This window comes from Rhipicephalus sanguineus, chromosome 5 (genome assembly GCF_013339695.2).
Source record: "Rhipicephalus sanguineus isolate Rsan-2018 chromosome 5, BIME_Rsan_1.4, whole genome shotgun sequence".
In the NCBI taxonomy this organism is placed as follows: Eukaryota; Metazoa; Arthropoda; class Arachnida; order Ixodida; family Ixodidae; genus Rhipicephalus; species Rhipicephalus sanguineus.
In genome coordinates this window covers 130,103,039-130,126,732 of record NC_051180.1, presented here as the reverse complement: position 1 = coordinate 130,126,732, position 23,694 = coordinate 130,103,039, and the positions used below count along the sequence as shown (strand labels likewise).

The following is a 23,694-nucleotide window of genomic DNA, read 5'->3' as shown; positions in this document are numbered from 1 at the left end:
TGGAGATTGGACGTCGGTGTCGTGTCTGTGACTGTCTGTGGTTTAACTCGAACCTCTCAGCGCTGAGAAGCAACCTACAAACAACCTAACATCACCTAGCTAAAGCCTAGCAACAACCTAGGAGCAACCACATTAGACTGCAGCATCGTCCCGCTTTGCTGATTCAAGCCTTGCACGACCTAGTGCAAGCTTCGCCTGTTTTTTATTTGATACAACAAATACATATGTGTGGTTGCATTAACACGTGCTGAACAATCATGAGACGACAAAGATTATCTCAATGACGCGCTTCCAGGATGCCTATTTCTGCAGCAAGTAGCGTTACCGAATGTTTCGCGACACAGGAATCAACCGCTTTGTTGATGAAATAAGCAACTTCTATTTCTCGTGCTACTGTATCTTTGAACATGTATTGCACTTTGGTGTCAGCAAACAAGGGTGCGCACCCGCATTTCGTACAGTGCAAAGACAGGTTAGAACGTGGCTGTCTTAAGCTTCATGATCTAAAAGCCTGTTGTTTACACATCGCCCAGTTTCTCTTACATAACGCTTCCTCCGCGCTTCCTTCGCTGTGTGCTTTCATGCTTTCTTTTTTCTGCACACCACCATTCGAAGATGGCTTCCCAACTCGCCCAGCCGTCCGTCCTTCTGATGCCGTCCAGTTTTACGCAGTGCCTCTCGACAGTCATTGTGGCATTTCTGTGAGAACACAAACCCGCCAAGGCGTTGACTCTCTGAAACTGTTCACGTCGCGCTCAGGTTAAATTAAGACTCCGGTATCTTAAAACGTTCGCCGGAGCACTGGTGGCAAGAACAATCGCTAGTTTATTCGATGATTTCCAATACCGAGCAAAAAGCCAGCTATTATTCTGGAGAGGTGCCATCCAAATGAGTGCATTCGAAGAAATGCAGACGACTCCAAGCCAAAAGCCCACTGAAATTTTACAAGACAGTATGAAACTTTAAGCGCCCCGTAGACGAAACAGGGGAAGAAAAAAAAGGGGGGGACGTTTGGAGGCGACTGTAACCTTTGAATTCGGTGTCTGGTAGTGTGACTCGCCCGTCAGCGTTCATGTGCCCTGTTGTATTTCTTAGGTGCCGAGGAAATATCGGAGGCGCCACGCGTTCGACGGCAGTGAGCCCGTTACCACTCTTTTATTTCATTGTCACATAAAACTACTGTCGAACCCACCTATAACAACATTCAAATTCCATGAAAACTGCATTGCTGTAACCAATAATTGTTTCAAACGAGTAGCATAAGAAAGTGAAATAGGGGGCGGTTGGCTGTTGATAGAAAACAATAATATCGGATGGGATATGCGAGCACACATCAGTAATAGGTATGACACAGCTGCTGATTTTTCGGACACGCTTGCGAATTCGGACGCTTTCAGATCTAAGAAACCATCTGTTTCTACTAATTTCTACTAATTATATGACTTAAACTTCAATCAATTACATACCTTAATGTCCCCTCTGTCATATCCTGCACTTACCATAACCCATTCTATTCTATATATATATATATATATATATATATATATATATATATATATATATATATGTATATATACTTTTTTACCAGTGCTTTCGGACAACTCGCACCGGCGCTAAGGACGGTGGTCTGGAAGATAGCGATGGCTGTCACTCGTTCGTGCCACTAATATTTGAAGAATTGGCAACATTATATAGTCGATTCCAGGCTCGATTCCGTGAGCGGGACTCGAACCCGCGCCCTCGAGCTTTGTAGTTTGGATATGTGGACCTATCTTTGTCAAAGGCGCCTCATCATGCTTTGCGTGTTTGTTTTGATGGTAGTTAGACGACTAAACCCCTTTAAAGTCAACGTACAAGTTCATTGGTTGACGGTGGCCAGCGTTTCGTCGCGTAATTCTTTGTAGTTGTTTTTTTCGTATGAGCCTACGACCTTCTGTAACGTGCACTCACACAGCCGTTGCAACGGACCTTCCGGCAAGAAAAATTGTTCTTTTTCTTTTTCTTTTTCCTTTCCTTTTTACGAGTAAGTGCCTAGCTGTTAACCTACGCCTTACGATTGGCATACTTGAGCGATGCGAGTCGATTGTCGTGTCTGTCACGACCATAAACGATTTCCAAGAACAATAGTCCAAGGCACTGGCCAATTGACTGCATTCGAAAGAATCAGCAGGTTGCTTTTGTAAGACATTTTTAACGTACAGTGGCGATGGAAAGAAGCGCGAACAGTGTGACATCTGCGCGCTCTGATGTTTTGCATTTCTGTTCAAGCGGTTGTAGCCTAGATGCTAATGAAAAGCCACATAGTGTCATCCATGATTCAATCAAGGACCACTCTATCATGTTTTTATTGCCACCAAGGTCAGCGCGCGATGAAAACAGCGCGCCGCTCTGTTCTCGTTTCCTTCCATTGCCCCTGTACTTCTTGTTTGTCCGTTGAAGATTGAAGTCGCGGACAGAAATTGCAAAGCGGTTTGTTGGTATGGCATTTCTGGACTGTGTGGTAGAACACGAGGGCATTAGAAAACGAGGACGCAAAAAAAAAAGGCAGAGGAATACAGTATATAGCCGTGTGTGCTTCTTCGTGTGCCTTTTCTTGTGCCCTCGCTTGTTTGCGCCGCCATATAATTCAGAAGTTGCGTTGCTTCTCGTTACCCGCGTACTTAGACTTGGGTCCACATCAAAGAATCCCAGGTGATCGAACGTATTCCAGAGTTGCCCACAACGGGGTGCCTCATAATGACATCGTAGTTTTGGCAGATCAAACCCCCGAATGTATTGTGTTAAGCTTTATATTCGAAGAACATTCTTTTTTTTTTCTCTCGTTGGCGGACTTTTCTCGCTAATAAATGTTACCTGCGTGGCTGTTTCTTTTTTTTTTTTTCTTGTGACACGCCGTACAATATCGAACCCCTCAAATATGTGCTTCGTATTTTACGGCGAATGCGAACAAAATCATCGAAATATGTTTCACAGGTCAGTACGTGTCAAAAACATAACGCTGCCCGCTTGCGTTTTTCTTGATCGTTAACAAACCACCAATATATTTAACATGTTCCGAAATAACCCCATATCCATCTGTGCGTTATAGTTTACCATCGCCATTTTTAACTGATATTACTAAACCACTCGAAAATATTGAACAGCAGTACGAACGTAAAAGGGATTCACTTGCTCCAACAAAGTTTCTGTGCTTGCGATAGGTTTTCGAAAGTGGTTGTTCGCCAATAAACAACGCGGATTGAGTTTCAAAGAGCGAGTGGTAAATTTCGATGCGCGTCCACAGTCTTTGACGTAATTCTACCTCTAGACAATTCGAAATCTTCTCGCTTCGCAGGTTATCACACACTGTGGCGCTGCCAGATCACCACCCATTCATCAGGTAAGCTTCGAACAGTCGCCCCTTGTGTTTTGCCCTGTTGTGCCTAGCAAACACTGCTCTACTATTCTCAACGAGAATTGCTGCCCTGGCCTCGCTGAGAGCTGCTCATGCTTCTTGTTGCTTCATGGCATCTCTTTCACGCATCGACCTAGACAGGTTTCGTCGCTTCCTTTTTTTACGGGAAAGCATATTTGAGCGTGCCTGCCTCTGCTCCTTCAGATTTAACCCCTTGCCCGAACGTCGAAATATGTGTCGGAGTCCATAAGCCTTCACATATACATAAAAAACCTGAGTTTGTTTTGCCCGAGTGTTTCCTTTTTCTTTTTTTTTTTTGTTACGACGAGGCTGTATAGGCCGTTCGTAACTCCGCGAACAGTTGCCTATTTAAGAGAAAATTATCATAATCGTGAACGGCCTTTGCATTCAAACTTTAAAAAAAAGCGACCCGTGGCCACCCAGCCTGAACTCACACGGCAGCTGGCGAACTGGGCGACTTGGTTACACAGCTAATGGGAAAATCCTTAGCAAATATGTGCCACAGAGATTGGGCAAACCCCACTACTCACCACTGGTCCTCTAAAGTAAACAAATAAGTAAATAAATATATATTAAATAAATAGATCAATAAACAAATCTGTGAATAAATATATGCATACATACATTGTTAAATAACCTGCGCGCTGCACTTCTGGCCGATTCAAGTCGAGGTGGAATTGCTTTAAAGTAGCATACGCTAAATTAAAAAAATATAAATAAATAAATAAATAAATAAATAAATAAATAAATAAATAAATAAATAAATAAATAAATGAATCCTTGTGCTACACAACTTCACTGGTCATCGACCTTAACAGAGTAGAATGGTTCATGGATTTTTGTTCTTCTTTATTTTCAGTGATGTTGAGCCCATTCACCTATACTTTAATTATAACGTAACCAGTCGAAGACATGCTTCCCTTGACCTACCTGTATTTTTATTATTTCCCTCTCTTTTTCCCTGCATAGCGACATGCGAGTTTGCTTCTTTTACGACCCGTCTCTTATTTAAGTTTTTTACGACACGTTAGCTTTTGCCGGCCTCGGACGCGTTCTCTGTCGCTGCATAAGAAAAAATAAAAGGAGTCCGCTCCGTCCCTCACCCCCCACCCCCTTCTTTTCCAATGCGTCAGGTTGCTCGTAAAGCCAGTACATAAACCAAGCCTACGTAACCTTACTTTCAAACTCGGTGCAAACCAGTGCTCGCACCACACCGTACACACGAGACGATCGCCGACGGTGGCATGCCCGGCCATCCTCGTATACACGAAGCTGCGTGGGTGGAACGACGATTGTGTCCTCCATCTAAGGGCAGGATGGGGAAGGGCTCATTCAACGGCAAGCGAGCGTGAAAGCCCCGTCGTGTGCGCGGCGCGGCCGAGACGCTCGTAGAAGAGGCGGGATGGTGCATTTGCTGTCGGCGCTGTGTTGATGACAACAACGCCGCAATGAAGCGCGTTACAAAGTCTCTCGCCTGGTTTACTCGCTCGCTGCCCGCGGTACGGAGGAGAGTGTCTCTCTTAAATCACGGCGACTCCGGAGAATGCTCTCCGCCCGAAAGGGTTCGAGGAGAAAGCAGTGTTGAAAAAAGCAGCGACCTAAAGTGGGCCTTTGGCGGCCAAGAGGAGGGGAAATCTGGGCCCGTCGATTGGGATGTGAGAGTGCACGCGGAGCGGCCGTACGCGCCGACCTGGCTTGCAATACCGGACGATCCTTCATATAAGATCAAGTGGTGACGCTACACGCAGCACTTGTGGGGCTAATATATTTTTTTAATGTTACTTTATTGTGGGAGCAAGGACACCTGTTAGCTGTATACATTAACACCCAAAAAGATTAGTTCAGACTTATGAAAACATTGCTGCCTAAATTATATGAGTGACGCAAATTTGACTTGCGCAAATTGAATCTTAAAAGCTCATTTTAAATTATTGTGGTGCGGTGTACTAATGCCGCAAGCGCCTCCTGGGATAGCAGTACAGATGAATATCGAAGTCCTCCACGAACACGACAGCGGGGGAACCTGAGCAGTTCAAGCGACTCAATTGTGTCCTCAAGTTGGTTTGAATCAAGAAAACGTAACCTGAACCTGCCCCAACCTTCTAATATCTTGTTCTTCTATATTGTATTTTTTAAGCATATGTAGTTTAGAACGCGTTGGCGCTTCCTCCTGATACTCTTTCTCACAGCAAATTAAATATACTGGATATATCCCTACTGAAAGAGTTCCGTATGCCAGTACCATAATTCCATATGTTTCGAACGGAATCCATATATTTTCCGTATATTTTCCATATATTTTCCGTACATTTCCGTAAGAATCATACGGAAACATACGGAATTATGGTACTGACTTACGGAACGTTTTCAGTAAGGATCGCACACGCGGGAAAAAAATTTTAGCGAGTTCCTAACCATGAAAACCGTCGCACAGCGAAACTATAAGCGCGCGAGTGTATGTCATTGGCTAGCGAGATCACGGGATGCCCTCGATCCGCCGTTAGATTTGAAATACGTGCGCTTATAGATTTTGAGAATCAGCATCATCATCATTTCGCTTTGCTTATTTCTTTATTCACTCCCACCTCACGTGACCTGCGTGACGCCTCCTCCTCCTCCTCCTCCTACTACTACAACTACTACTACTACTACTACTACTACTACTACTACTACTACTACTACTACTACTACTACTACTACTATGACGACGACGACGACGTCTACGGGACAAGGTAGACTTCGCTGTAAAAGATCACAGCGTCGCAGTCATGTCGTTTAAGTCGTTCAGTGAAGCATCTGAAAAATCTCAAAATCCCACAAGCACAACGTCCAGTCACTAGCACATGAAGTGCGTTGGAGCATATGCGACAAAGTTGTGTATTGATTAATAATTTTAAGAGGCAAATTTTAGAGTCGCCATCATGTGTGTGTTGTCTGTGTGTTAAAACCATCCATACCGAATGATATACAAGTAAGCGGCCGGGTGCACTTTATTTTGTATTCTCATCTCTTCTGTCCTTACTCCATCAGCCAGCACGAGCAACGCACCGGTCAAAAAGTCACATGGTCACTTATGGATGCATTTCGCTAAGACAACTCGAAGACGGAAGCCGTCTTCTTATTCTTGGTCAATTGCTTTAATCCCCCCCCCCCCCCCGAAGTCTTTCTGCACCTAACGTGGTTTTGCGCTGCCTCTGGGATAGGAGGCAGTGCAAGCTTTCTTCATATCATGCGCTTCTGCCGTGCCTCCGGGATCGGGCCTCTTCTGAGCAAGTAACGATGGCGTCATCATGTGACGTGACTTTGTACGACGTCACATGACGACGCCAAAGTTTGCCGATCTGTGAGGTCGTGATGACGTTGTATGGTGACGTCATCAGATGATTATCTCTTGCAGTGTTGACGCCGCTGCCTCCAAAGCCGATGGTCAATTTTCGCGCTTGATGAGGCATCCAAGGCTTTCGTCTTAATAACCTGGTGGTTTATGCGGAGAGTTCGCCCAGTCGGTATCGAGCATATTAAGACATGATTACTAGCGTAACGGGACGGGCTCGTGAAGAAGTAACGCTGGCGTCGTTCCATGTTCCTTCCTCACGTTCCTGTCCTGTGACAATATTAATCTTGTCTTCATGTAACCTGGTGGACCTGTCCCAGTTGAAATATGCACTTGCTGGTACATAATCTTCGTAGGGAAAGCCATCTACGAACAAACCCAAATAAAATATTCTCGAAATGATAGTCTTGGTGATCATTTAGGTAAGGTCTGTCTTTAAATCTTTATTTTGATTTTTCTCCCTCTCTTGCCATCTCTCTATCCGAACGTTTAGTGACGCGTGAACGCAGAACAGGGATATCGGGCACAAATCGTGAAACTTTTCGCCCGTAAGTACTCTTTTCTGCTCACTGGTGGCTTTCGCTAATAATACATTTCCAGAGTGCAATCAGGATGTGCGCGTACTGGCTCTCATGAACAACTCCAGCGTACAAATGCATTGTAAATGCGGGCACTGCTCTTTCCTGGACGTTGCGACCATCAGCAGTTTCTGTGACACTGTTTCAGAAATAAATAGGATTCCGATAAAATTCGGAGTCGTTACCATAACTTATTCTTTCTCTCTTTATATCGCCACTGCTGAAATGGATGGCCCTTCAGAGGCCGTAAATGATTTTTAAGCTCCCATTTACAGCCTGCGGCTGACTGTGGTTACGACATATAAGCCAGCAGACGTTTCGATCCGCAAAGGAGGGCGTGTTACGTAAATCGATGGAAAAAGTTTCAGAATATCACTGACCCCTGTTTTGCTTTCAACTGGATTTTAGCGGTTGGTTAAAATATGTCCTTGTGAAAATTATCTCTGACTAACATAAGTGAGCCCACTTTCGCTCGTTGAAGATTGCGTGTAAGCGAATAATATGCTCTAGTGAGTGGACATATATATTCTCTTTTCTATTTCTTGCTCCTCATCTTGCCGGCCCTTACCTCAGTGCAAAGAAGCCGACAAGACTGGTAACCTGGTTAACCTCCCTACATTTCATCTATCTATCTATCTATCTATCTATCTATCTATCTATCTATCTATCTATCTATCTATCTATCTATCTATCTATCTATCTATCTATCTATCTATCTATCTATCTATCTATCTATCTATCTATCTATCTATCTATCTATCTATCTATCTATCTATCTATCTATCTATCTATCTATCTATCTATCTATCTATCTATCTATCTATCTATCTATCTATCTATCTATCTATCTATCTATCTATCTATCTATCTATCTATCTATCTATCTTGCTTTGGTGGGAGCCTCGACCTGCAATGACAACAGAAGTTACCCCAGTAAAATTCTTTTGGAACACCTACCAGCCCAACCCATTGTTAAAATTATTATTAGTTTAGGTGCCCGACGAAAAGCAGCTCATACCTACGAAAATCGTTGTGATTCAGCCGCTCCTTGTTTCATGTAAAGTAATGCTCATAACCAGAATAAACACTACAGCTCCCACACCCAGAATGCACAATACTGCACAAAGAGGCGCACGTAGTTTCTTAGCTTATTCATCTGCTGTTATTGAAATGACGGTTGAATGAGTGAGTGACCAACTATATTTGTCCCTGTTTAAAGGGAAGGGGGCAAAGGGGCAAAGGGTGGTAGGGAGGAACTGCTTGAAGTAGGCCTCCTCTACTTTTTCAGCGCTGCCCACTCCAGGATGGCCTCCTGAATCTCGGGCCTCGAGCTGGGCAAGGTAGCCTCCCACTGCTGCTCCTCACTAGAAATTAAGCGGGTCAGAAAGGGGGGAAGAGGGTGCTTAGGGTAGCGCCACGTGATGTGATTTATGTCTGCTGTTTAAGAAGCGCAGAATTTACAAGAGGGAGAAGGGCAACTGGAGGGATGAATGCGGTGTAGGAGGTAAGGAGAAGGAAAGGCGCGAGTCTGCAGCAGTCGCCACAGAATTTCAGCACCTGCGCCGGTATTTGCGCATGCGTGTCGGAAAGGTTAAACATTCTAATCGGTAGTGTGTGCAAATGTCGCGATATTAAAAGCCGATCCTGCGCTACACCGTTTTAACAGCCAAGCTGTTCAGCAAATCGTTCCTTGTCCGGCGAACCAGAAAACTATCATCATCATAAAGGGGTAAATCCAACTCCTCACCACTGGCCCACTAAAAATGACGCAATTTCCCACTAAAGGGGACCATGAGGCGATGCGAAGCCGGAGCACTTGCACGATCGCGTTCCGTTGTCGTTCGTTGGGCATACTACCGACCTCGCGTCGTGGAACGCGAAGAGAAACGCTACGCGCGTCTTGTCTTCCCTCTAGCCTGGCCGTGAATTCTCACAGGGCGAGCGGGGAACGCGGTCGACAGGCACGCGAGAGGGTGGCAGCGTATGAGAGGAGAGAGAGGGGCAGGGGACGCGCATGCGCAGGGGCTCATCGCGGCGTTGCGCAGGAGAGAATTTCGGCATGTCTAGCCCGCGTTTCAGAGGAAGTGTGGAAAGGGGGAGGGGAGAAGGGAAGTGGGAGAGGGGGAAAGGGGAGAGGGGGATGTGAGAGGAGGTGTGTGGAGAGGGTATGCACTTGCGCAGTAAGGGTGGTCACGCCGCACACCACCACCACCACCACCGGATTGAACTCCGCCATAAGATACTTCGCATCTAAAATGAAGAAGGCAACAGTTAGACCAACAAATGGCTGCGAAACGACGGCGGCCAGCCGAAGAGCCCGAGTACGTACGACGAGAGAATACTAGGGAACGGTAAAGGCGACGGCGGCTGCCAGGATACCCCTAAACGATGGAAGGCCTACGCCAACGACGACGTGCCCTTACATCTGTGAGAGGTGCGGAGGCTTGGTCTCAGCGCGAGCTCCTGTCTCTGCAGTTCGGACACCTGTGTCGTGTCTATGGTTGTCAGTGGTTTAACTCGAAGCTCCCTTTTCTGAGAATCAACGTAGAAACAACCCAGCATCACCTAACTAAACCCTAGCAACGACCTAGAAACAACCTATAAACAATCCGCATCACCTAGCTATAAGGCCCAGGAACAACATAGAAGCGACGAGATCAGTCTACACAATCATCCCGTTTCGCTGTTCCAAGCCTCGCGGAACTTAGTGCAAGCTTCATCCTTTTTTTTTTTTTTGGCCACGCTGTGGTTGACCTGCATAGGTGCTATTCTTGACGCAGCCGCTCCAGTGGCGCACCCCTTAGCGCATGTTCAGCCTTCGCCGCGAAAAAGTCCGCCCTTAATATATGCCGCCCAAAGGTAGCCGTACTGCGTCGCACCACTCCCAACAACCTCCTCCTCTGAGCACATTCGCAACCTTAGGTTGTAGGCAACGCCTATTAGGTGACAAAGAAAGGTAGAAAACAGCGTGAAAGACGACCGGCAATTTATGTCCTTGCAAGTTTAATTAAGGACAAGTTCAGTTCCGGAGGCACCGCGGCGCCTGAGCACAGAACATGACCCTGGTATAAGGAGATTGCCTTTAACCTCTTGCGTCGCCTCCTCAATGTCATACAAACCTTTTCCGTGACAAACGCTGCCATACTTGAAGACGTGGTTGAAAAAATACTGAACAGATCTTTTTTTGCCTGAGCTGAAGAACGTTTTTTCCTTCAAACGTTGTGAGCGAGCTCCGACGAAAGGGTGTGGGTATGCGGGCTCAGAAAGAAATCACATTAAAACTTTGAAAAAAGGTAATACTTCGAAATGTCCAAGTGCTGTTCCATCCACAAAGCTAGGGCAATGTAGGCTTTTAACAAGGTTGTAATTCTGGCATAAGAAAAAAGAACAAGCGGTCGGTGACATCACCGCAGTACGGGTAGAATGGTATAGTAAAAAAACAAAAAATGCGACGGGACTTTACTACTAGAGTCTTCGTAAAACAATTAATAATTGTTGGGGTTTAACGTCCCAAAACCACGATGTGATTACGAGAAACGCCGTAGTGGAGGGCTCCAGAAATTTCGACCACATGGGGTTCGTTAACGTGCACCTAAATCTAAGTACACGGGCCTCAGGCATTTTCGTCTCCATCGAAAATGCGACCGCAGCGGCCGGGATTCGATCCCGCGACCTTCGGGTCAGCAGTCCAGCACCACGACCACCAGACCGCCGTGGTGCCCCGCCACGGTGATCTAGTGGTTATGGCGCTCGACTGCTGACCCGAAGGTCACGGGATCAAATCCTGGCCGCGGCGGCTGCATTTTCGATGGAGGCGAAAATGTTTGAGGCCGTGTACTTAGATTTAGGTGCACGTTAAAGAACCCCTTATGGTCGAAATTTCCAGAGCCCTCGACTACGGCGTCTCTCATAATCATAACGTGGTTTTGGGACGTTAAACCCCAGATATTATTTTATCTTGAGGAAAAAACTGCAATGACGCAAAGAAGACGGGGACGAAGCGGAGACACGGGCGCCAACTTCCAACTGTTTATTATCAGAAACCGCGCCGATTTATATAGGCTGCCGAACAAGGCAATCCCATAACAGAAATTGAGACATGGCAGAACTAACAATTCATCATGAGCCACTAATACAGAGTCAAGGCATGCGCCGGAACTGCACTAACGCGATCTAACTATGAAAACATGCCAGCACCAATGAACACGTGCCAACCCTAGTGAGAGGCAAAATGAGCATCGCACAATCTAAACTCTACATGTCTAAAGGCTATCTTTCAAAAAGATAGCTTCTTTCTCGCTTAGACGAGTGATGGGGCTAGTATTTGCCCTTTGATGGCGAATAAGCAGCCGGCTGCTTGCTCCAAGAAGCACGCCACGCGATACGCCGAGTGTGTCAGCAATGTGGCAATATTCCCCTACGCTGCGGTAGGGTGTACATCGGCCAAACAGGCCCGTGTTTCAACGATCGTGCAAGGAAGCACCGCTTGGCGGTCAGCAGCAACATGGGCGGGCACTTGGCAGACCACTGCAAGCGCTGTGGTTGTACGCCACACTTCAGCCAAACCACGTTTCTAAGGAGAGCAAGCAGCCGCACTGAAAGGGAGACAGTTGAAGCGTTTCCAATAAAAAGGGCAGGTAGCTAGTGGGTTAGTGCCCCATCACTCGATCTGGAATCCATATCCAACCGAAAGCGCCTCAGAAAGCTTTTCGTTTTTGTTGGCGCCCAAGTACACGAGAACACTGTACGAAAAGTACCCATGAGAACGAGGGTAACTGCACAGCAAGGATTGAAAAGGGCTGTTTTGTCCCCAAGGAGAGTAAATGCTGGAGTTTGCGTACTTCTGTCCCTTGTCGGAAAGGGAGAAACAGGAGGATGAACGGGGACAGTTACTCCCCATGCGCATTTTGGTACATTTTTCCCCCTGTCCTTGAGCGAAGCGGTGTAAGCGGTATTGTTTCTGTAAGTCCAGAAAACGTGAAGAATTTTAGTTTATCCTCGTGAGAAAACTTAATAGAATTTAATGTGCGGATTACGATGAGCCACGCACTCTTGGTCGCCCTGACCGAAAGCTTTGCGCGCCAGCTAGTATGCAGCTATTGGGTTTGGCTTTACCGAGACGGTCTAACTATTAGGAATGAAAGACGTTATTAAAAGCTTGTACTGCAGGGAAAAAAAATAACCGATAAGATTGCGATTGAAGGAGGCAAAGTGGAAGGCGGATAATCTTATATCACCAGTGCAGATAAGTGGTCTATGTCGCTGTAACGTGAGGACGTCTTCATCGCTTCTAAGCTCACAGTATCCCTTCCACACCTGGTCGAAGTGTATAGGGCTACGCACAATGCGATTGACTGTCAGAGGATGTCACCAAATCTGCTATAACATTGTGTCCCAATAAATAATTCCTCAGGCGCTTGTGAACAACAAGGCACAGCTTAAGAGAATGAAATATTTTAATTTCACACCTTTGTTTCCGCTACTCTATCGCTATTGCGCAAACTTCTTCGGCTACCGCCAACATCGTTCGTTTGTCCCGCGACGTCACAGGACTGTGAGAACTCGTCACGTCAGAGTGACGTGTGCGCGTTAAACAGTAAATTTATACGCCAAGCCAAACATTCTTTTTCGTGATAGACGGTGTATGTGTGACCCGTTCTGAATGGAATACAAGATGGCTACCCGCCGTGCAATATGATGACTCGTAGGTGCCGGTTTATAAATGGCTTTGATCTGTGTATAATAAATACGTTGTTGTAGTCAAAGCGTTTGGTCACGTACACGACACCGTTCTGCGGGCTATCCTTCGATGAAAATTTTTCACATTTAACATTTGCGAGTCGCTGCGACCTTCATCAAGCCTACGGAACATAATCAAGCGGAAATGAACCGATCGGAGACCCCGGCGCAACTATACTTTCACTGCGAACAATTTTCGCTCCGCAAAGTCTCCTCGGCTATGATCGTCTTCCTACTGCACGCTCCCCCATTCTGCATTCTTGTCAGCAGCTTAAATGAGAAAATAATCTGTCAGACTATTAGCAAAGGCGCACTTTTTCAAACTAAGCAAAATGAATCTCCGTTAACGCTGTAAACGAGGAGAGTGGTTGATTGGACTGTTCAGAAAAAGTAAGGGGTTCCCGCGCATGCTTGCCTAGATGGCAACATAAATTTAATCTAAGGGGTCGTAGTCAAACTGCAATGTTATATATTTACGGTATAGCACCCCTGGATGCAGTACTTGCATAGCGAGTGTGCGCACATCTATACAAAAGTATCCTTGAGAGTGTTCGCACAAACATGATAGTGGGGGCGTGAATTGAAGCACAGACTAGCAAAAGTTATGGAATCCTCTTCGCTCGTGACAGCTTTAATGTCAGCCTTCAGCCCTCCACTATACAGCATGACGGAAGCTCTGCATCGAAATCTGAAACGGCATTGCCTGAGCGCGCAAACTCAATTACAAACTCTGCGATCAGACGCTGGCTCGCTTTCGTTTTAGTCGGCCTGATAGTTCGTTGCGTTGGAGGTTTATGCGCACCATAGATGGCAGTGATCGCCTTTCGGGTGCACCCGTTGTCAATCGATAGTGTTTGCGACCCATCAGGCCGGACCGAACGATCACCTGAATGCAGACTAACTCTAATCGGGTTCAGGCATTTCGTGTATAGGGTGTGTGTACGATATTGGCCTCCCGACGCATCGGCGTTAAAAGACAAAAGAGTTTGAGCTCGCGATGCGCCCGTGTCGACTCCCCCCCCCTCCTCCCGGACTGGCGGGTGGCCAGCGCCGACACATCCGGCCGAAAGTGGTGCGTGCGAGCGTGTCCCGAATCCGATCGCCGGTTCGCTCGAGCGCACACAGCTGACCTACATGCGCGGGTCATCAATTGCCACGTGACGCGCTGCGCGGCCGCGTACCGTAACTCTGCGCATCGTGGTCCGGCAACCGTGTCCAAACGTGAACTCGCTTCGCCAGACTGCCTGGACCTCGACGCTAGTCCTAGCCATAGCCCATGGCCCTTCCAGACATTTGCGCACATTACATTTATACATATTTGAGAGCCCCCCCCCCCCTCTCTAGGGCGCCCTTTCTTCTCTTTATTTTTCTTTTATTTCTCTCATCTTCCGTGTACCAGTATCCACGCGCTCATTCGTTATTATATATACATTTCTTTCTTCAGATATTCCGCTCTAGCTGATTCTGTTCAGGCTTCAGTGACTGCGCCTCGGAACAAGATATCTCTAGTTTGATGCGCTTTAGCCTTCTTTTGACAAATCATTATGACTGTATTTTTTTCCCTTCTCCTCTTCGCGCACTTCAGTTTGCGTCAACACTTTCACAGCACCTACACTGCGAATATAACGCGCACAAAAAGTGTCCAAAACTACGAGAGAAAGCTATCCTATATATATGAGTAAAAGGTTGTACCTTGGTTGTGACGTTGCTAGGTCTACCTCGTTTCGCGCTTTCGTGATATATTCGCGTAATATTTATGCGTTCTTTTATTTCAACTTGCCCGCAGCTTTCGTTCACGTTCTCGCAGATAGGCCGGAAGTACGTGACCGTATAGCGCGTCGAGAATAATCGGCGCCATGTTGACGCCGACTGCGCGCGCACTCGACTGTGACTTGGTGGCGCACAACAGCGCGAGTGTGTGTATATATATATGTATGTACCACACTATACTATCCACGCCAGAGCGCGCACGCCGGCCGTAGCCGTATAATATAGTTGGTGCAGCAGCAGCACCGGCGACCACGGCATCGTGCCCGCGCTTTAGCCTTTTTCGCGACCCACTGGCAAATTATTCGTGCCATTTGTTAGCCCTCGCGCGTATCGCTTAGTGATGAACATCTTGCCTCCCTCTAGTCTGGAAGTGCGACCGTGCGCATGCGTCAGCCGCTCTCCGGCACGCATGCGAAGCGTCGTATATATACCTGAGCACGCGTGCTTGCCGGAAGCATCGTGCTCCGAAAAAGAATGCCGCACATTAACGGAGCTAATTTACAAGTTGCCTATTCATTGTCGCGACAGACGAGAGAGGCTCGACTCGTTACACGAATGCCGTCAAGAGGTCGTTTTGATTCACCCCGCGCAGCTCTGTACACGAATCTCGGGTGACTCCTAGCCATATACATGATCATACCCTACAGCCAGTAGGCCCGATAACTCCATCTAGTATTCAATGTGTATGTGCGAAAATGATGAAGTGACGCGTTTGAGGGCCGTGCAGAGAAAACAAAGTGCATTGTTGTACGGTTGTCGCGATCTTCGGCTGCTGACCCGAAGGACGCGGATTGGATCCTGACACCATCAGTCGCATTTTCGACGGGGGCTAAATGCTAGAGGCCCGTGTACTGTGCGACGTCAGAGCACGTTAGAGAAAGCTATACTCGCATGCAACTTAAGAAGTCCGCAGATCCCCCCCCCCAGATTACCGAAACGCGACAGCCGATCGCCTCCGCGACTAAAGAAGTAGGCCTTCTCATGCACTGGGCGCACCGCTTTCCAAAGGCGGGGTCACCGGTCGTACGGCTCATGATGTGTAAGTCTGGAGCGCGAGCCCATTGGTGCAGGCTTGCGTGCATCCGCCTTTGAGGAGAAAATGCCGCGGACTTCTAAAGTTGTATTCGACTATCGGATGGTCGAAATTTCCGGAGCTCTTTACTACGGCATGCCTAATAATCGTATCGTAGTTTTGGCGCTAAAACCCCAGAAATTATTGTTATTATTCTTGATCAGAGTTCTGTATCACTAACACGACAACATACCTGACTTCAGTTACGTGACCTACCGCCGTATTCTAGAACGTCCCTTCACTCAACGCTTCACCTTGACTTGAGAAAGTCGATGGGAGCGCCGTCTCGGAGGAGGAGAAAAACTTTATTGCACAGAGGAGTTTGGAGCACGCGGGCTCCCGGGCCCCCGCACGACCCCGTTGCGATCAAGCGGCGTTCATTTGGGGGTGGTCCATGACGCTGGCAGCCCGGTCGGCTGCCATGGTCTGCTCAACCGTGTCCTCTGAACGCAGTAGGGTCTTTCAATCTTCCCAAGTCTTTAGGTGCTCTCTGGCCTGCGGGGGAGGATCCGCCGGGCAGTGTGAAAGGATGTGGATAGCAGAAGCATGAGGTTCAGGGCAAAAGGTGCAGGCTAAGTTGAGGAAAATAGGGTGGTAGCGCGATAGAGTGAGATGTGAGGGTAGAGTGTGAGTTTGTAGCTGGCGCCAGAGAGTTGCCTGTCGGTTGCTGAGGGACTTGTGCGGTGGAGGATATAGCTGACGCGCTGCCCTGTAGGCCTGAGTCAGCCCGTTGAAAGTGTGCGCGCGCTCCTTCGGGAATCCCGGATCGGAGGCCGCGAGAAGCAAAACAAGTCATTGAGTATCGGCGATAACCTGCAGCAATTCTTAAGGACCGCGGTGTCATTTTCAGTCGAGCAGCGGTGCTGTACTCAACTCTGTTAAGTGAAGGACGAACTTCCAGTCGAGGATTGTTTCAGAATACGGAGGCTAGACGCGGGTCGAATGTGAACTCGAATGGACCTAACTCGACCTGATCCGACAGCATTTACATGAATGTCGAGGCCCACTGTGTGAACCGAGTCAACCCATCCCTTGAAACTGGATTGACGAGACTTGCCTCAGCAACGCTGGCTCAGAATTATTCGTTAGGCAAAATGAGAATAACTCTTTAACACAATATTTCGCTAGAACTGACACTAATAATAAAGTACTCTTATTTTCCCCGCACGCCCTCAGATTTGAACGAATTAATTCTGGCATCTCAGTCTATCTTTCCTTATTCCTCTTACACTCTAAAAAAAAGGGAGCGAGAATGGAGCAACGGGCTCCGTTTCTCCTTCGGAGCAGCGACTTTCTCCTTTGCGGACGATTTACTCGTCGCGCCCTCTTGCGGCAAGCGCCAAGGGAGAAACTTTTCGCCTCAACCACGTGACTTGCACGCGCGCGCATCCGCACGCCGAGTTACATCGTGATTCCGTGCTGCGGAGGGCGGCCGCCCTTTCGCGCTCACTCGGCAGCCTCAGACCAGACTATCCAGTGCTACCGATCTCGGCCAGTCGCGTGCAATTACTTGTACCTAGGATTGATGCGAGCAACACACAAGTGACGTTCATTGTTTTTGTTCTATGTGTTGAGTAACATGTGTGGCGTTTTTTTTTTTCGTTTTTTTTATAGGCTCGGCGTGTGCGCGATGCGCCGCATACTTCCGTGTGTCTCGTGTTGTTTGTATACGTTTGCACACGATTTGCTTGTCATAAATACAGTAAGTCCCGCTTCACAAAACAGTCTTGTTTTAATGAACACCTTAGACTGTACGCCAATAATTCATTTTTTTTCGGCGTTAACATACTTGGCAAGAGCACGCGTTTTTAGTTTTACACAGCACTTATAGCACTTATCAATACAACAAGCAATATAAAGAAGCATGAAGGTTAATTTTTACAACATTTTAGCAAACATGATACCACTGGACAGTGCATGCGTGAAAGTACGATAACATATAATTGCTGGAGTTTGACGTGTCGAAACCACCGTATGATTATGAGGAACGCCGTAGTGTGGGACTAGGGATTAATTTCGATCAACTGGGGTTCTTTAACGTGCACTCGAACATAAGCACATGGCTGTTCTTTGCCTTTCGCCCCCATTAAAATGTGGCCGCCGTGGCCGCATTTTACCGTTAACCTGCATCATAATTGCACATATCTGAAAAATAAATCAATGACTTCTGTCAATTAAGCCAAAATTCTCAATCACATGCGTTTTAGAATACACATGCCATCACTGAGAATTAGGACGGACTTATTAGGACGGACTCTCAACCCAAATTATTACGCAAGTGGCGTGCGCATTTTTCATCAAGGCAGTGTTTCATCAACATAAGCTAAGGTTATGGATTAAGCGCATCTTAAGATCATTCCTCATTGTGCCATGCCCTTTAGTGCCACTACGTGAAAAATACGAAAATAAAGAATTATATAGCGCAGCTTGCACTAAGTCGCGCAAGGCTGGCTCACAGCAGAGCTGCCGGGCACGTTCCAGCCTCTCTTATTAACCATCTGTACAGAATGCTTGGGCTAGAGCATACTCTACTTGGGCGGGGATTGAAAGCGTGCTGGTTGATGATGATGATAATTTTTTGGCATGGTTCTGTTTGGTGTTGCTGTAGAGTTTCCTACAATACTTAATAGAGGGAACTCTGGCGCTAGTGTCTATGGGAGCTGCAACGCATGGCGCTTCAGCCAGCATGGGAATGGCGGGTAGTACACGGATTTGTCTAAACTTTGTTCTTTCGGCTCCGCTTGGCTCCACGTCGCTTGCATCCGCTTTGTCGCAAAACGAAGTTCAGCAAATGTCAGCAGTTCCACTTCACCACTTTAACCTTTTTAGGCTCACCAATTCAAATCTGGTCACGAAGTTCACAACGATCCATTCTTTTATCCGAAAGAAAACCAAAATACAGCAATAAACAAAGCCACAAGTGCATTCGAAGCCCGCAAGAACGAAGACGAGGCAAATCCGTGTACTACCCATCATTCCCATGGTGACTGAACGATCGCAGCGCCAGAGTCCCCTCTAGTTAATTTTGGGAAACTCTATGGGTGTTCCATAAGTCTGTTGCCAGATCCCGGGGTCAATGTTGCCAGACTGCCGCCAAATCTGGCAGCTACATTTGCCCCTGCATTTCTAGCTTTGCCGTAAGGTTCCTGTGTAATCCGCTGCGCATTTCGCAAGTGCCTGTGCGGTTCGTTGACATCTGCGTGCTGCAGAAGACGGGGCCCTTTCTTTCGCTGTATACACCGTTCTACAATTAACAGGTTGGACTTGATCGCGTCTCAGAGGTAGAAAATCCACGCACAACGACGAGTTTACTGGAGAAACCAAATGCCGTCGCAGAACTCCGGACACGGTGTGCGCCGTGTTGTAATACATCGGACTCGTGTCTCCGAAGTGCCGAATATTTCTGTAGCTGGTGTCGACCACGCACAACGACGTCTTTGCTGGGGAAACTGAATAGCTTTGCAGAGGGCGGTACGCACACCTAGCTACGGAGAGATTAGTCTTTTAGCAAGTTACGGAAATACGGCACGCGAATACGTTACGGCGTTATGGTACCGCTCCTTCTTTCTCGCTCCTTGTGCTTTTGCCGCTCCTAATTCCAGTAAAGGCACCCCGACACCACAAAAGCTTTTTCAAATATTACTGTGGGGTGTCACGCCTTCTTGTTGCCTTTCTGCATACGCATTGTTAATGATGCACCTGTAGTTCAAGGGACGTACTGTCACTGGAACTGGGAACGGCTAAAACACAATGAGCTGGAAAGGAGGCGCGGTACCGTAATCCCGTACCGTACTTGCATACCGTATTTCAGCAACTTGTTAAAGAACTCTGTTATTACTTAAGAGACATGAGTCCGAGCGATATGTACACACACCGGACAAAGCGAAGGAAAGTACTTCAGTGTCCCCGTCGTCGCGCGTGGTCGGCACGGCACACTCATCTGTTCAGAGAGATTTCCTACTTCTGAGACACGAACAAGGGCGATTGTTAAAGGAAGCACCCCGCTTTCTGCGACGCTATTCAGTTTCCCCAGCAAACGCGTCGTTGTGCGTGAATTTCCTACTTCTAAGACACGATCGAGTCCGGTCTCTTAATTGTAGAACGGTGCATACGGCGAAAGAGAGCGCGCCCCGTCTTCTGCAACACGCCGATGTCAACGGATCACACAGGCACTTGCGGAATGCACAGCGCATAACACAGAAACATTACGGGAAAGCTAGGTATGCAGGGGCAAATTTAGTCTCCAGATTTGGCAGCATTCTGGCAACATTGAGCCCCCGAGTCTGGCAACAGACTTACGCAACTACAAAGGGAACCCTGCCTCAATTTCTATTTACGACACGCGGTAAACCTCGACCATAGCAGCTCTGCTGTAAAACTCCTATAGCGCGCATGTGCCACAGAAATTGGGCAAATCCTACTGCTTACCACACTTGTCCACTAAATATTAACAAGGGATCACATGGGCGGCAAGCACCGATTGAGATCTCTGTGCAGACGAACTCAATAATTAAGGGAGACTTAATAGTACCGTCGGAAACACCGAGGTCGCAAGTTTAAGCTGCTCTTGTTAACCATCTGTACCGAATGCTTGGGCTGTGATTGAGCGCGAGCCGGTTCGTGGTGGTGATAATTTTCTTTCTTTCTGTAGAATTTTCTTTCTACACACGGAAAACCTCGACCATAATGGCTCTGCTATAAAAATGAAAAAATAATACACACCTCGCTGGCGGACTGCTCTAACAGATAGTCACCCAGCAGCAACGACTCTCGGGCCCGACGATACCAACGACACGGTGAAACCTTGCGGGGCCCCGTGAAACTTGGCGTTATCCTGCGATAAGTTTCGCATATATTTAACTTCGGAACCTAGGAGTAAGATCCCGCAAGTCACGCAAAGTCTCACCAGGTCTCGTCAGATCATTTGAGATTTTTAACAGCGGAGGAGGAGGTAAAACTTTATTTGACCAAGGGATTTGGGCACGTACGTCCCAGGGTCCCCGCACGACCCCACTGCGCTATGGGTTCATGAGTTCATGCAGTTCCATGACGTGGGCGGCCCGGTCAGTGGCGATCTTCTGCTTGGCCGGGTCCGTAGAGCGCAGCAGGGTCTCCCATTACTCCCATGTGGTCAGTGGCTCCGGGCCCCGCGGGGGAGGGTCCGCCGGGCATTCCATGAGAATGTGGGTGATGGTAGCGTGGGGATGAGTGCATTGAGCACAGGACGGGGCGTACGCTCCCGGGTAAATGCGGGAAAAGAAATAGGGGGAGGGAAGGGTGCGGGTCTGAAGGCGGCGCCATAATATTTGTTGAAAATTTTTCAGGGAATCCCGGCAACGAAGCCGCCAATGACCACACCCGAGGTCTCATCAACCGGGCGGCGGCGGAATCGGAGTCGGGCTCTTCTAGGGAGCGCATGCATTCGTTCAACGAGATTACCCAGTCATACCGCGCCGAACGCCAGCTATACCCCCCACCCCACCGATCCCTGAAAAATTTAACAGCGGAGCTGTTTAAGCTTGTCAAAACTACTGGTGGCGTTGGCACAATCTCGGGTGGGTATGCGCCACTGAAAGCGGGTATGTTCCAAGCAGCTCGTAGCATAGCATAGCCATGCTGTGTATAGCATAGCAAACGGTGTGGGGAAGAGAAATGAGGGTAAGGAGCAGGGAAAGGAGGAGGGGAGAGGGTAAAGCATGACATATCAAGGGGGTGGGAAAGGGGAGTGAGTCTGAAGAGGAGTGATGTGAGAGTGATAAGAGGGAAAGAAGGAGGGGTGCGAATAAAGCATATGATAACTTGTATAGTATAATATAGCAGGGAGTGTGAAAGGGAAGTGAGGGTGAGGAGGAAGAAAAGGAGAAGGGGAAGGCTACCAACTCTGCTGCTTCTTCAGTCTTCGTACCACTAGTGCGTAGTTGCCCCACTTTTTTGGTTCGCCTAATAAAACCTATTCGAAGCAATACTTGGCGAACCAAAGACACCTTGTCGGTATCTATCTATCTCGCACTCGTAGGGTTACCACCTAAATTAGAGGAGATTGACGGGCTCTGCCACAGTTTGTACGCAGACGACATAACCATGTGGGTAACGCAGGGATGTGAAGGCCAGATCGAACAAACGCTACAGAGAGCCATCGACACGGTTCAAAGTTTTTTAGAGGGCACGGGCCTTACCTGCTCGGCTGAGAAATCCGAGCTACTAGTCTACAAACCTACGCGCAGAGGTCGCATACCCAAAGAAAGCGAACAAAGCGGAAATAACGCACAAGATGAGATACGGCTGACAACCTCGGAAGGACACGCAATTCCCAAAGTAGACATTATACGCGTGTTAGGCTTGCATCTCGCAGCCAATGGACACAACGGTGAAACCATTCGTAGGTTGGAAAAAGCGGTAAATCAGACCATCAGATTGCTAAAACGCATTACAAACAGACACAGCGGTATGAAAGAAGGCAACACCATTAGGTTTGTGCAAGCCTTCGTCCTTAGTAGAATCACGTACGTTGCCTCTTACTTAAAGTGGCGGGTAGCCGAGAAAGCGAAATTAGATTGTTTAATCAGGAAAGTTTATAAGCAAGCCTTAGGGTTACCGAAGAACACAAGCACGATGAAATTGTTAGAACTAGGTTTGCACAACACGCTTGATGAATTAATAGAAGCGCACGACATAGCACAATACGAACGACTTTCAAAGACAAAAACGGCTAGGCACATCCTTGAAAAGCTAGGCGTAGGCTATCACACGCAGCAAGGTGAAAAAGCAGACGTACCCGCGACGGTGAGAGAAAGAATAGTAGTTCCGCCGCTGCCCAAAAACATGCACCCGGATCATCACGCCGGTAGAAGAAATAAGAGGGCGCAGGACTTGCACAGGAAATTCGGGAATAGCAAGGAAGCGGTATTCGTGGACGCGGCCAGATACGCGCGCAGGTGTGGCTATGTGGCCGCGGTAGTCAACTGCGAAGGAATATGCAAGACGAGCGTTAAGGCCGAGACAGACGGTACGATTTTCCGTGCGATGCGGCGTCCGACACGGCGGTGGGGGAGAGGGAATGGTGGCAGTCCGATGCTATGAAAGGTCACCATTCCGGTTTTCCCACCGCCGTGTCGGACGCCGCATCGCATGGAAAATCGTACCGTCTGTCTCGGGTATTACGGTGCAAACCGCACTCACCGAGACGGCCGAGGAGGTGGCCATCGCCCTCGCAGTGGCCACCACCGAGGCTGAAGTAGTAATTAGTGACTCGCAAGCGGCGATACGTAACTATGCTAACGGCCGGGTCTCCCGAGAGGCGCTACGAATCCTAACGAATAACGAGCAAAAAATCCGAAACAAAAATGACACTTTCGTTATATGGACGCCCGCACACACAGAAACCCCGCTGGCCGGCAACGAGGCGGCACACGCGGCGGCTCGAGAGCTCACGAACCGAGCCGTTGCGAACGCCGACGCCGCTTCGACCGAGGTCCCACGCGGGGAAGAGTGGGAGTGGGAGGAACGTATGACTAGTTACAATGAAATAACGCAGCACTACAAGCTAGGAAGACGCAAATACCCACCGCCACACAACAGATTAAATAAAAAGCAGGCAGTTGCGTGGCGGCAGCTGCAAACACACACTTACCCAAACCCAGTTATCTTTCGTCTCTGTTACCCTGATCTCTATTTGACAGACAAATGTAAGATGTGCGATGCAAGGGCAACACTGGCCCACATACTATGGGAGTGCTCGAGCTTAGACGACAAAGCACACGGAAACCACGAGGAGGCAGTATCGAAC

The 23,694-nt window shown here is 47.9% G+C and overlaps 1 protein-coding gene across 1 annotated transcript; it reads left to right on the top strand.

Annotated features, from left to right (window-relative positions):
• Nucleotides 1-22,325: 22,325 nt before the first annotated feature.
• Nucleotides 22,326-23,694, top strand: LOC119394975 (uncharacterized; the record flags this gene model as incomplete). The annotated part of the gene is made up of 2 exons (XM_037662271.2): nucleotides 22,326-22,862; nucleotides 23,092-23,694. Coding segments are annotated over exons 1-2 (1,110 nt in total), but the record flags the coding sequence as incomplete, so codon positions are not given.